At 38.5% G+C, this 15133-nt stretch overlaps 1 protein-coding gene across 4 annotated transcripts in view; it reads right to left on the minus strand.

Annotated features, from left to right (window-relative positions):
* Window positions 1–15133, minus strand: part of LOC110502147 (tyrosine-protein phosphatase non-receptor type 4) — a 111569-nt gene that overhangs the window by 72691 nt on the left and 23745 nt on the right. For 3 of the 4 annotated variants that reach the window (XM_036959301.1, XM_036959300.1, XM_036959298.1), the window contains exon 2: window positions 7624–7778. In XM_036959301.1, the coding sequence (XP_036815196.1) occupies window positions 7624–7761 (138 nt within the window). In that variant the 5' untranslated portion in view covers window positions 7762–7778. Of the gene's footprint in view, window positions 1–7623; window positions 7779–8206; window positions 8258–15133 lie in introns of all 4 variants that reach the window. The other variant, XM_036959299.1, reaches the window with a different exon arrangement.

The following is a 15133-nucleotide window of genomic DNA, read 5'->3' on the forward strand; positions in this document are numbered from 1 at the left end:
CCCTGTCTTATCTTCTGCAGCCTACCTGCAGGCCCCACCCCTGTTGCTCTATACCTCTGTATAGTCCTTCTGCAGCCTACCTGCAGGCCCCACCCGTGTTGCTCTATACCCCTGTATAGTCCTTCTGCAGCCTACCTGCAGGCCCCACCTGTGTTGCTCTATACCACTGTCTTATCTTCTGCAGCCTACCTGCAGGCCACACCCGTGTAGCTCTATACCCCTGTATAGTCCTTCTGCAGCCTTACCTGCAGGCCCCACCCGTGTTGCTCTATACCCCTGTCTTATCTTCTGCAGGAAAATATTGTTGTAATTTGTTTTGCATTACTATCACCACAACATTAGAGTCTATAATTATAATGTTTAGTTAAAAACATTGCTGTTTCTTTTGCTGTATATAATAGTTTATTTGATATATTTTACATTTCAGAAAATAAAGCAAGCATCATCAGCATCATCAGCATCATCAACATCATCAGCATCATCAGCATCATCATCAGCATCATCAGCATCATCAACAGCATCATCAACAGCATCAGCAGCATCAGTAAGAGTAGTAATACCGTTAAAGTACCGGATCGATAAGCAGCATCAGTAAGAGTAGTAATACCGTTAAAGTACCGGATCAATAAGCAGCATCAGTAAGAGTAGTAATACCGTTAAAGTACCGGATCGATAAGCAGCATCAGTAAGAGTAGTAATACCGTTAAAGTACCGGATCGATAAGCAGCATCAGTAAGAGTAGTAATACCGTTAAAGTACCGGATCGATAAGCAGCATCAGTAAGAGTAGTAATACCGTTAAAGTACCGGATCGATAAGCAGCATCAGTAAGAGTAGTAATACCGTTAAAATACCGGATCGATAAGCAGCATCAGTAAGAGTAGTAATACCGTTAAAGTACCGGATCGATAAGCAGCATCAGTAAGAGTAGTAATACCGTTAAAGTACCGGATCGATAAGCAGCATCAGTAAGAGTAGTAATACCGTTAAAGTACCGGATCGATAAGCAGCATCAGTAAGAGTAGTAATACCGTTAAAGTACCGGATCGATAAGCAGCATCAGTAAGAGTAGTAATACCGTTAAAATACCGGATCGATAAGCAGCATCAGTAAGAGTAGTAATACCGTTAAAGTACCGGATCGATAAGCAGCATCAGTAAGAGTAGTAATACCGTTAAAGTACCGGATCGATAAGCAGCATCAGTAAGAGTAGTAATATCATTAAAGTACCGGATCGATAAGCAGCATCAGTAAGAGTAGTAATACCGTTAAAGTACCGGATCGATAAGCAGCATCAGTAAGAGTAGTAATACCGTTAAAGTACCGGATCGATAAGCAGCATCAGTAAGAGTAGTAATACCGTTAAAGTACCGGATCGATAAGCAGCATCAGTAAGAGTAGTAATACCGTTAAAGTACCGGATCGATAAGCAGCATCAGTAAGAGTAGTAATACCGTTAAAGTACCGGATCGATAAGCAGCATCAGTAAGAGTAGTAATACCGTTAAAGTACCGGATCGATAAGCAGCATCAGTAAGAGTAGTAATACCGTTAAAGTACCGGATCGATAAGCAGCATCAGTAAGAGTAGTAATACCGTTAAAGTACCGGATCGATAAGCAGCATCAGTAAGAGTAGTAATACCGTTAAAGTACCGGATCGATAAGCAGCATCAGTAAGAGTAGTAATACCGTTAAAGTACCGGATCGATAAGCAGCATCAGTAAGAGTAGTAATACCGTTAAAGTACCGGATCGATAAGCAGCATCAGTAAGAGTAGTAATACCGTTAAAATACCGGATCGATAAGCAGCATCAGTAAGAGTAGTAATATCGTTAAAGTACCGGATCGATAAGCAGCATCAGTAAGAGTAGTAATACCGTTAAAATACCGGATCGATAAGCAGCATCAGTAAGAGTAGTAATACCGTTAAAGTACCGGATCGATAAGCAGCATCAGTAAGAGTAGTAATACCGTTAAAGTACCGGATCGATAAGCAGCATCAGTAAGAGTAGTAATACCGTTAAAGTACCGGATCGATAAGCAGCATCAGTAAGAGTAGTAATACCGTTAAAATACCGGATCGATAAGCAGCATCAGTAAGAGTAGTAATACCGTTAAAGTACCGGATCGATAAGCAGCATCAGTAAGAGTAGTAATACCGTTAAAGTACCGGATCGATAAGCAGCATCAGTAAGAGTAGTAATACCGTTAAAGTACCGGATCGATAAGCAGCATCAGTAAGAGTAGTAATACCGTTAAAGTACCGGATCGATAAGCAGCATCAGTAAGAGTAGTAATACCGTATCGATAAGCAGCATCAGTAAGAGTAGTAATACCGTTAAAGTACCGGATCGATAAGCAGCATCAGTAAGAGTAGTAATACCGTTAAAGTACCGGATCGATAAGCAGCATCAGTAAGAGTAGTAATACCGTTAAAGTACCGGATCGATAAGCAGCATCAGTAAGAGTAGTAATACCGTTAAAATACCGGATCGATAAGCAGCATCAGTAAGAGTAGTAATACCGTTAAAGTACCGGATCGATAAGCAGCATCAGTAAGAGTAGTAATACCGTTAAAGTACCGGATCGATAAGCAGCATCAGTAAGAGTAGTAATACCGTTAAAGTACCGGATCGATAAGCAGCATCAGTAAGAGTAGTAATACCGTTAAAGTACCGGATCGATAAGCAGCATCAGTAAGAGTAGTAATACCGTTAAAGTACCGGATCGATAAGCAGCATCAGTAAGAGTAGTAATACCGTTAAAGTACCGGATCGATAAGCAGCATCAGTAAGAGTAGTAATACCGTTAAAGTACCGGATCGATAAGCAGCATCAGTAAGAGTAGTAATACCGTTAAAGTACCGGATCGATAAGCAGCATCAGTAAGAGTAGTAATACCGTTAAAATCTTATCCATCCCTACTCTGAACACTGATTTTTTGGCACATAGTGTGTGTGTGTGTGTGTGTGTAGCTAGAAAGACGTGCCTGTGAGCGAGTATATACTTGAATGGACAGCCCTTAGGGAAGCTACTATGTGAGAAAGAATGTCAGGCATTTCACAGTGAGGAGAGCTAGGGCTGTAGCCCTGGCCTCAACCCCCACCACCCTGCAGAGGACGGAAGGAACGGATGGGGGACATTTCCATCTTAGATTTGCAACATGTTGTGGTGTTACAGTCCTGGGTATCTTATAGGAGAAAGATAGCCCTGAAAGATCTACGACCCAAAGAGGAGTGTTGAACAATAGGGCTGCAGTAAATCCAACCGATTCCAATAGCTATTCTGGGACATGGCCATGTAGTGCTTTCGACATGGTTAAGAGTAACAGCCCGTGACAATGGATCAGGAGGAACATACAGTGCTTTCGACATGGTTAAGAGTAACAGCCCGTGACAATGGATCAGGAGGACCATACAGTGCTTTCGACATGGTTAAGAGTAACAGCCCGTGACAATGGATCAGGAGGAACATACAGTGCTTTCAGAAAGTAATCACACACCTTTTGCCACATTCTGTTGTGTTACAAAGTGGGATTAAACTAGATTTCCATGTTGTTGTGTTACAAAGTGGGATTAAACTAGATTTCCATGTTGTTGTGTTACAAAGTGGGATTAAACTAGATTTCCATGTTGTTGTGTTACAAAGTGGGATTAAACTAGATTTCCATGTTGTTGTGTTACAAAGTAGGATTAAACTAGATTTCATGTTGTTGTGTTACAAAGTAGGATTAAACTAGATTTCATGTTGTTGTGTTACAAAGTAGGATTAAACTAGATTTCATGTTGTTGTGTTACAAAGTAGGATTAAACTAGATTTCATGTTGTTGTGTTACAAAGTAGGATTAAACTAGATTTCATGATGTTGTGTTACAAAGTAGGATTAAACTAGATTTCATGATGTTGTGTTACAAAGTAGGATTAAACTAGATTTCATGATGTTGTGTTACAAAGTAGGATTAAACTAGATTTCATGATGTTGTGTTACAAAGTAGAATTAAACTAGATTTCATGTTGTTGTGTTACAAAGTAGGATTAAACTAGATTTCATGTTGTTGTGTTACAAAGTAGGATTAAACTAGATTTCATGTTGTTGTGTTACAAAGTAGGATTAAACTAGATTTCATGTTGTTGTGTTACAAAGTAGGATTAAACTAGATTTCATGTTGTTGTGTTACAAAGTAGGATTAAACTAGATTTCATGTTGTTGTGTTACAAAGTAGGATTAAACTAGATTTCATGTTGTTGTGTTACAAAGTAGGATTAAACTAGATTTCATGTTGTTGTGTTACAAAGTAGGATTAAACTAGAATTAATGTTGTTGTGTTACAAAGTAGGATTAAACTAGATTTCATGTTGTTGTGTTACAAAGTAGGATTAAACTAGATTTCATGTTGTTGTGTTACAAAGTAGGATTAAACTAGATTTCATGTTGTGTTACAAAGTAGGATTAAACTAGATTTCATGTTGTTGTGTTACAAAGTGGGATTAAACTAGATTTCCATGTTGTTGTGTTACAAAGTGGGATTAAACTAGATTTCCATGTTGTGTTACAAAGTAGGATTAAACTAGATTTCATGTTGTGTTACAAAGTAGGATTAAACTAGATTTCATGTTGTTGTGTTACAAAGTAGGATTAAACTAGATTTCATGTTGTGTTACAAAGTAGGATTAAACTAGATTTCATGTTGTTGTGTTACAAAGTAGGATTAAACTAGATGTCCATGTTGTTGTGTTACAAAGTAGGATTAAACTAGATTTCATGTTGTGTTACAAAGTAGGATTAAACTAGATTTCATGTTGTTGTGTTACAAAGTAGGATTAAACTAGATGTCCATGTTGTTGTGTTACAAAGTAGGATTAAACTAGATTTCATGTTGTTGTGTTACAAAGTAGGATTAAACTAGATTTCCATGTTGTTGTGTTACAAAGTGGGATTAAACTAGATTTCATGTTGTTGTGTTACAAGGTAGGATTAAACTAGATTTCATGTTGTTGTGTTACAAAGTAGGATTAAACTAGATTTCATGTTGTTGTGTTACAAAGTGGGATTAAACTAGATTTCCATGTTGTTGTATTACAAAGTGGGATTAAACTAGATTTCATGTTGTTGTGTTACAAAGTAGGATTAAACTAGATTTCCATGTTGTTGTGTTACAAAGTGGGATTAAACTAGATTTCATGTTGTTGTGTTACAAAGTAGGATTAAACTAGATTTCATGTTGTTGTGTTACAAAGTAGGATTAAACTAGATTTCATGTTGTTGTGTTACAAAGTGGGATTAAACTAGATTTCATGTTGTTGTATTACAAAGTGGGATTAAACTAGATTTCCATGTTGTTGTGTTACAAAGTGGGATTAAACTAGATTTCATGTTGTTGTGTTACAAAGTAGGATTAAACTAGATTTCCATGTTGTTGTGTTACAAAGTGGGATTAAACTAGATTTCATGTTGTTGTGTTACAAAGTAGGATTAAACTAGATGTCCATGTTGTTGTGTTACAAAGTAGGATTAAACTAGATTTCCATGTTGTTGTGTTACAAAGTGGGATTAAACTAGATTTCATGTTGTTGTGTTACAAAGTAGGATTAAACTAGATTTCCATGTTGTTGTGTTACAAAGTGGGATTAAACTAGATTTCCATGTTGTTGTGTTACAAAGTAGGATTAAACTAGATTTCCATGTTGTTGTGTTACAAAGTAGGATTAAACTAGATTTCATGATGTTGTGTTACAAAGTAGGATTAAACTAGATTTCATGTTGTTGTGTTACAAAGTAGGATTAAACTAGATTTCCATGTTGTTGTGTTACAAAGTAGGATTAAACTAGATTTCATGTTGTTGTGTTACAAAGTGGGATTAAACTAGATTTCATGTTGTTGTGTTACAAAGTAGGATTAAACTAGATTTCATGATGTTGTGTTACAAAGTAGGATTAAACTAGATTTCATGTTGTTGTGTTACAAAGTAGGATTAAACTAGATTTCATGTTGTTGTGTTACAAAGTAGGATTAAACTAGATTTCCATGTTGTTGTGTTACAAAGTAGGATTAAACTAGATTTCCATGTTGTGTTACAAAGTAGGATTAAACTAGATTTCCATGTTGTGTTACAAAGTAGGATTAAACTAGATTTCCATGTTGTTGTGTTACAAAGTAGGATTAAACTAGATTTCCATGTTGTTGTGTTACAAAGTAGGATTAAACTAGATTTCATGTTGTTGTGTTACAAAGTAGGATTAAACTAGATTTCATGATGTTGTGTTACAAAGTGGGATTAAACTAGATTTCCATGTTGTTGTGTTACAAAGTAGGATTAAACTAGATTTCCATGTTGTTGTGTTACAAAGTGGGATTAAACTAGATTTCATGTTGTTGTGTTACAAAGTAGGATTAAACTAGATTTCATGTTGTTGTGTTACAAAGTAGGATTAAACTAGATTTCATGATGTTGTGTTACAAAGTAGGATTAAACTAGATTTCATGTTGTTGTGTTACAAAGTGGGATTAAACTAGATTTCATGTTGTTGTGTTACAAAGTGGGATTAAACTAGATTTCATGATGTTGTGTTACAAAGTAGGATTAAACTAGATTTCATGTTGTTGTGTTACAAAGTAGGATTAAACTAGATTTCATGTTGTTGTGTTACAAAGTGGGATTAAACTAGATTTCATGATGTTGTGTTACAAAGTAGGATTAAACTAGATTTCATGTTGTTGTGTTACAAAGTAGGATTAAACTAGATTTCATGTTGTTGTGTTACAAAGTAGGATTAAACTAGATTTCATGATGTTGTGTTACAAAGTAGGATTAAACTAGATTTCATGTTGTTGTGTTACAAAGTGGGATTAAACTAGATTTCATGTTGTGTTACAAAGTAGGATTAAACTAGATTTCATGTTGTTGTGTTACAAAGTGGGATTAAACTAGATTTCATGTTGTTGTGTTACAAAGTGGGATTAAACTAGATTTCATGTTGTGTTACAAAGTAGGATTAAACTAGATTTCATGTTGTGTTACAAAGTAGGATTAAACTAGATTTCATGTTGTGTTACAAAGTAGGATTAAACTAGATTTCATGTTGTGTTACAAAGTAGGATTAAACTAGATGTCATTTTTTGTCAACAATCAAAAAAAAACAAAAAAAAAACTCTTAATGTCAAAGTGGAAGAAAAATTCTAACATTTGTAAAAAAAAATAATAAAAAACAATATTATATTGAATACAATAACAATATTGTATTCAACCCTCTGAGTCAATGCATGTTAAATAACCCTTTCCAGAGATTACAGAGATGAGGGACTCATAACAAATCACATTAAACACTGTTATTGCACACAGAGTGAGTGCATGCAACTTATTATGCGACTAGTTAAGAAAATTTGTACTCGTATTGTACTTGTATTATACGCGTATTGTACTCGTATTTGCCGTAACTACGGGGTTGAAAATGTATTGACTCATCACTAGGGCTGTGGCGGTCACGAAATTGTCAGCCGGTGATTGTCAAGCAAATAACTGTCGGTCTCATGGTAATTTACCGTTAATTAACATAAACACATTTAGCATCTCATGGCTTCCACACATATACTTTTAAAAAAGGGCTTGTTTTGTTGTGATACTTACATTAACTTTGAAGGATTGGACAGTGTTGTCCAATAGAAGAATGTTGCAGCCAACCTCAGTGTGCTGCCTGTCGCGTGCCAGCTCCGACGCCCGGACATTGTAAGATCTGCCAGCAGGCAACTGGAAGCGTGCGGTCATTACGGTCCAACCAGGGTCTGCAACACAGAAAGGAGACTGACCGTAACAACCTGGCCAATGACAGATCTCTGTAGAGATGATGTGTCAAATCTTTTCAAGTCAGTCTGGCAACGCTCATACAGAATAATGGTTCTGAAATGTATTCTTCTGGAAATAAAACATTTATAGGAGTTAAAAGGCCCACTGTAGTCCAAAACATGATTTTTCTGTGTTTTATATGTATTTCTACACTGAGGTGGGAAGGCAGTAAATTAGTTAAAAGACCAATAAGAGGGAGAATGCCAAAACACTCTGCCAATAGCAGCTAGTTTTCAGGTTTCCCCTCCCAACTCAGGCCGCTTCCGGACACTCCTAGCAAAATTCATGCAATAAAATTGTCCTTTGCAAAGAAGCTATTTTTATTTTGACCGTTTTAATTGAAAACAAATCACAGTAAGGTACTTACATTGCTACCCAGAAATGATTTGATTTGGAGATAAAAACGACATCATTGGACCTTTAAAAGGGCAGAAAGCTTTAGGTCAGAATCAAATCAAATGTTATTTGTCACATGCTATGAATACAACAGGTGAAATACAACCTTACAGTGAAATGCTGACTCACAAGCCCTTAACCAACAATGCAGTTATAAGAAAATATGGGCCAATGTGCCGCCCTATGGGACTCCCAATCACGGCCAGATGTGATACAGCCTGGAGTTGAACCAGGGACTGTAGTGATGCCTCTTGCACTGAGATGCAGTGCCTTAGACCACCACGCCACTCGGGAAACAAATTAACATGTGTACCTTGTTAAAAGTTCATTTCTGGAATTGAATGCATTTGAGCCAATCAGTTGTGTTGTGACAAGGTAAGGGTGGGTGGTATACAGAAGATAGCCCTATTTGGTACAAGAGCAAGTCCATATTATGGCAAGAACAGCTCAGATAAGCAAAGAGAAATGACAGTCCATCATTACTTTAAGACATGAAGGTCAGTCAATCCAGGAACACTTCCAACATTTCAAGAACTTTAAAAGTTTCTTCAAGTGCAGTCGCAAAAACTATCAAGCGCTATGATGAAACTGGCTCTCATGAGGACCGCCACAGGAAAGGAAGACCCAGAGTTACCTCTGCTGCAGAGGATAAGTTCATTAGAGATACCTGTCTCTCATGAGGAAGGAAAGGAAGACCCAGAGTTACCTCTGCTGCAGAGGATAAGTTCATTAGAGTTACCTGTCTCTCATGAGGAAGGAAAGGAAGACCCAGAGTTACCTCTGCTGCAGAGGATAAGTTCATTAGAGTTACCTGTCTCTCATGAGGAAGGAAAGGAAGACCCAGAGTTACCTGCTGCAGAGGATAAGATCATTAGAACGCTGCAGCCCAAATAAATACCTCAAGTTCAAGTAACAGACATCTCAACATCAACTGTTCAGACTGCGTGAATCAGGCCTTCATGGTAGAATTGCTGCAAAGAAACCACTACTAAAGGACACCAATAGAAAGAGACTTTCTTGGGACAAGAAACACGAGCAATGGAAATTTAGACCATTGGAAATCTGTCCTTAGTGGTTCCTACCCCCATGTCTTTGAGAGACGCAGAGTATGTGAACAGATGATCTCCACATGTGTGGTTCCCACCGTGAAGCATGGAGGAGGTGGTGTGATGGTGCTTTGCTGGTGACATTGATTTATTTAGTATTCAAGGCACACTTAACCAGCATGGCTACCACAGCATTCTGCAGCGATACACCATCCCATCTGGTTTGCGCTTAGGACTATCATTTGTTTCTCAACAGGACAATGACCTAAAACACCTCCAGGCTGTGTAAGGGCTATTTTACCAAGAAGGAGAGTGATGGAGTGCTGCATCAGATGACCTGGCCTCCACAACCACCCAACCTCAAACCAATTGAGATGGTTTGGGATGAGTTGGACCGCAGAGTGAAGGAAAATCAGCCAACAAGTGCACAGCATATGTGGGAACTCTTTCAAGACTGTTGGAAAGCCTTCCAGGTGAAGCAGGTTGAGAGAATGCCAAGAGTGTGCAAAGCTGTCATCAAGGCAAAGGGTGGCTATTTGAAGAATCTCAAATATAAAATACATTTTGATTTGTTTAACACTTTTTTGGTTATTACATGATTCCATTGGTGTTATTTTATAGTTTTGATGTCTTCACTACTATTCTACAATGTAGAAAATAGTAAAAAAATAAAGAAAAACCCCTTGAATAAGTAGCTGTGTCCAAACTTTTGACTGGTACTGTGTGTTCACTTGCACTTGTTAATATTTATCTAGAATCCGCTAGTAATTTGCTAGCATTTTTTAACATTATGTATTTTTATCTTTGGAAAGAAATAACGGCCTTTGTGTGCACTGCCGGTGACACACATACCCCGGTACGGTACAGGAACGGTAATTAAATCTGGATAACGGCCAACCCTACTATACAGTACTATTGACATCAGCACTCAGCTAACAAACTTGCACATCCAGAAGGGGCAACAAGTGCTCCATCTGACAATAATGAAAATTAATGGGGAGTACAGACAAACCTACATGCTGACTGGGGAGAACATAATTCCATGTTAACTCCCTGATTGAATCCACACACACACACAAACACACACACACACACACACGTTGGTAAAGCCCCGTCTTCACATCGTCACCCCTCTAGGGATACATTACCTAAGCTATGGAGGTCACGCCCCTTCAGTTTAAACCTGATTAATCCATATGGAAGGCTTTCTGTGCCTTTTTGAAGAGTTTTCACAAAACATCACAGGCCTCGCAAATGAAGAACGGCAGAAGATGGCCTGTGTGTGCAGAAGTGCTGAGTTGAACAGAGACATAGCAGGGGACCCCAGGGACTAATTCCAGCGTGCTGTGCAGAGTCACAGCAGTACTTATTCCATGAACACACACAGCCTTCTACCCTGCTGTACTTAGTCATTCTGGTAATGTAAACTCTCACACAAAGAGGTACAAGTAAACCAACTCGCCCATATTAAGAGCACATTGTCCAGTCGTCCTACTACTCTGAGGTGTCTTTAGCCTGTCATATGGAGGTTCTGAGAATTGTACACCAGTACACGAGACCGGCTACAGTACGTGGAAAAAGATTAGTGACTTAAGAAAGGCCTTGGGGATGACATATTACGGCTCACGAGTCACGCATATAGTATGGAATGAGCAGCATGCGATATGATACATATTGTATGGAATGAGCAGCATGCGATATGATACATATTGTATGGAATGAGCAGCATGTGATATGATACATATTGTATGGAATGAGCAGCATGTGATATGATACATATTGTATGGAATGAGCAGCATGTGATATGATACATATTGTATGGAATGAGCAGCATGCGATATGATACATATTGTATGGAATGAGCAGCATGTGATATGATACATATTGTATGGAATGAGCAGCATGTGATATGATACATATTGTATGGAATGAGCAGTATGTGATATGATACATATTGTATGGAATGAGCAGCATGTGATATGATACATATTGTATGGAATGAGCAGTATGTGATATGATACATATTGTATGGAATGAGCAGTATGTGATATGATACATATTGTATGGAATGAGCAGTATGTGATATGATACATATTGTATGGAATGAGCAGCATGTGATATGATACATATTGTATGGAATGAGCAGCATGCGATATGATACATATTGTATGGAATGAGCAGCATGCGATATGATACATATTGTATGGAATGAGCAGCATGTGATATGATACATATTGTATGGAATGAACAGCATGTGATATGATACATATTGTATGGAATGAGCAGCATGTGATATGATACATATTGTATGGAATGAGCAGCATGTGATATGATACATATTGTATGGAATGAGCAGCATGTGATATGATACATATTGTATGGAATGAGCAGTATGTGATATGATACATATTGTATGGAATGAGCAGTATGTGATATGATACATATTGTATGGAATGAGCAGTATGTGATATGATACATATTGTATGGAATGAGCAGTATGTGATATGATACATATTGTATGGAATGAGCAGCATGTGATATGATACATATTGTATGGAATGAGCAGCATGTGATATGATACATATTGTATGGAATGAGCAGAATGTGATATGATACATATTGTATGGAATGAGCAGCATGTGATATGATACATATTGTATGGAATGAGCAGCATGTGATATGATACATATTGTATGGAATGAGCAGCATGTGATATGATACATATTGTATGGAATGAGCCGTATGTGATATGATACATATTGTATGGAATGAGCAGCATGTGATATGATACATATTGTATGGAATGAGCAGCATGTGATATGATACATATTGTATGGAATGAGCAGCATGTGATATGATACATATTGTATGGAATGAGCAGCATGTGATATGATACATATTGTATGGAATGAGCAGCATGTGATATGATACATATTGTATGGAATGAGCAGCATGTGATATGATACATATTGTATGGAATGAGCAGCATGTGATATGATACATATTGTATGGAATGAGCAGCATGTGATATGATACATATTGTATGGAATGAGCAGCATGTGATATGATACATATTGTATGGAATGAGCAGCATGTGATATGATACATATTGTATGGAATGAGCAGCATGTGATATGATACATATTGTATGGAATGAGCAGCATGTGATATGATACATATTGTATGGAATGAGCAGCATGTGATATGATACATATTGTATGGAATGAGCAGCATGTGATATGATACATATTGTATGGAATGAGCAGCATGTGATATGATACATATTGTATGGAATGAGCAGTATGTGATATGATACATATTGTATGGAATGAGCAGCATGCGATATGATACATATTGTATGGAATGAGCAGTATGTGATATGATACATATTGTATGGAATTAGCAGCATGTGATATGATACATATTGTATGGAATGAGCAGCATGCGATATGATACATATTGTATGGAATGAGCAGCATGTGATATGATACATATTGTATGGAATGAGCAGCATGTGATATGATACATATTGTATGGAATGAGCAGCATGTGATATGATACATATTGTATGGAATGAGCAGCATGTGATATGATACATATTGTATGGAATGAGCAGCATGTGATATGATACATATTGTATGGAATGAGCAGCATGTGATATGATACATATTGTATGGAATGAGCAGCATGTGATATGATACATATTGTATGGAATGAGCAGCATGTGATATGATACATATTGTATGGAATGAGCAGCATGCGATATGATACATATTGTATGGAATGAGCAGTATGTGATATGATACATATTGTATGGAATGAGCAGTATGTGATATGATACATATTGTATGGAATGAGCAGTATGTGATACATATGTACATAATAATATGGGCTCGGGTGGCAAAGGTCAAGTCATGCATCCTCCAAAACATGACCTGCCAAACCACACTTTGTAACACCCGCCCGGAGCAATGTGCCAGAGGAAACATCGTTCACCTGACAACCGGGGTCAGCCTGCAGGCGCCCTGCCCGCCACAAGGAGTCGCTAGATCGCAATGAGACAAGTAAACCCCCCCCTGGCCAAACCCTAACCCGGAGGAGGCTGGGACAATTGTGCACCACCCTATGGGACTCCCGATCACAGCCAGTTGTGATACAGCCCGGGATCAAACCCGGGTCTGTAGTGACACCTCTAGCACTGCAATGCAGTGAGGCCCGAATGGTTTCATTTATAAATCTAAAGCTGTGTGTGTGTGTGTGTACTATGATGCTGTTCACTGATGCTCAACATGTGAGGCGCCACAGCTGAGGCTTGTCTTCTCCCGTCCCAATGAGAGGAGGACAAAGCAAAGCCCAGTGAGTTGCCGCTCCGTCAGGCAACAGGAGGCCGGCCGCTCAGGCCTCTGCTCCTCTCCTCTCCTCTCCCGGCATGGAGAACGCTCCGGAAGCGTACTTCCATTATTGCTTACTCCAGTAAGCAAAGCTTCCAAACACTGGGCCTGGGCTCCCGTGTGTGTGTGTGTGTGTAGCAGGCCTCTTGACCCCAGTGCTTCCCTCACCGGTAGGCTCCGGTGCACTCGGCTTATTACAAACACAGACAGCCCAGCAGCCTTTCTGTCTCCCATCCTCCCCTCTACGTACCAGTCCTTCCCCCTCACCCCTCTGCCTCTCTACTATCAACAGGATATTAGAAAAGCCCAGAAGAATCTCAGGAGATCTCTCTTTCCTGCTCCAGCAAGGTGCTGTAGTGCAGTTTACACTGGACGCAGAGAAACAGGTGATCACAGATTTAGAGATGAGAGCGTCTTCATCTTCATGTGAGCTGATAGGGAAAGACGTCTGGTGAGCGCTGCCAACAGAGCCCTGCATATATTTTTTTTTAAAGTGAAGTAGCTAGCTTTCAAGAGGCACCTACTTGGCAAAGCACAGGGATCAGAAGCAGTGAGTCAATCATCAGACAGCAGCTACAGTAGAAAAGGAGGAGTCACTATGGGGAATCCCCACTGAGATCCACCCAGGTCGACAGCTAGCGTGACAACTCAGGCACAACAATACAACTAAGAACAGAGAGGCTTGTTTTAGGAAACAAAAACAGGAGAGACGACGGTTCATAGCTCGAACAGTAGAAGAAAAAGCAACACTACAGGTTTGCTGTACTAGTATCTAGGACAGCACATATAAATGGACAGAACACACAGAAGAGAGGGGAAAAAAAGAATGCTTATTTTTTTAAGAGGGTGTGTTTAGGGGTTGTGGGTAGCTCAAATGACTCTGTACCGGTACCCACCTGTTTATTGCCCCACTATTGTTATTTACTGCTGCTCTTTAATTATTTGTAATTCTTATCTTTTACTTGTACTTTTTTTAACCAACTGCATTGTTGGTTAAGGGCTTGTGAGTCAGCATTTCACTGTAAGGTTGTATTTCACCTGTTGAATTCGGAGCATGTGACAAATAACATTTGATTTGATTCTGACCTAAAACTTTCTGCCCTTTTAAAGGTCCAATGATGTCGTTTTTATCTCCAAATCAAATAATTTCTGGGTAACAATGTAAGTACCTTACTGTGATTTGTTTTCAATTAAAACGGTCAAATTAAAAATAGCTTCTTTGCAAAGGACAATTTTATTGCATGAATTTTGCTAGGAGTGTCCGGAAGTGGCCTGAGTTGGGAGGGGAAACCTGAAAACTAGCTGCTATTGGCAGAGTGTTTTGGCATTCTCCCTCTTATTGGTCTTTTAACTAATTTACTGCCTTGTGTTATTCCCACATCAGTGTAGAAATACATATACAACACAGAAAAATCATGTTTTGGACTGCAATGGGCCTTTTAAATCCTGTACATGTTTTAT

This window comes from Oncorhynchus mykiss, chromosome 22 (genome assembly GCF_013265735.2).
Source record: "Oncorhynchus mykiss isolate Arlee chromosome 22, USDA_OmykA_1.1, whole genome shotgun sequence".
Classification (NCBI taxonomy): Eukaryota; Metazoa; Chordata; class Actinopteri; order Salmoniformes; family Salmonidae; genus Oncorhynchus; species Oncorhynchus mykiss.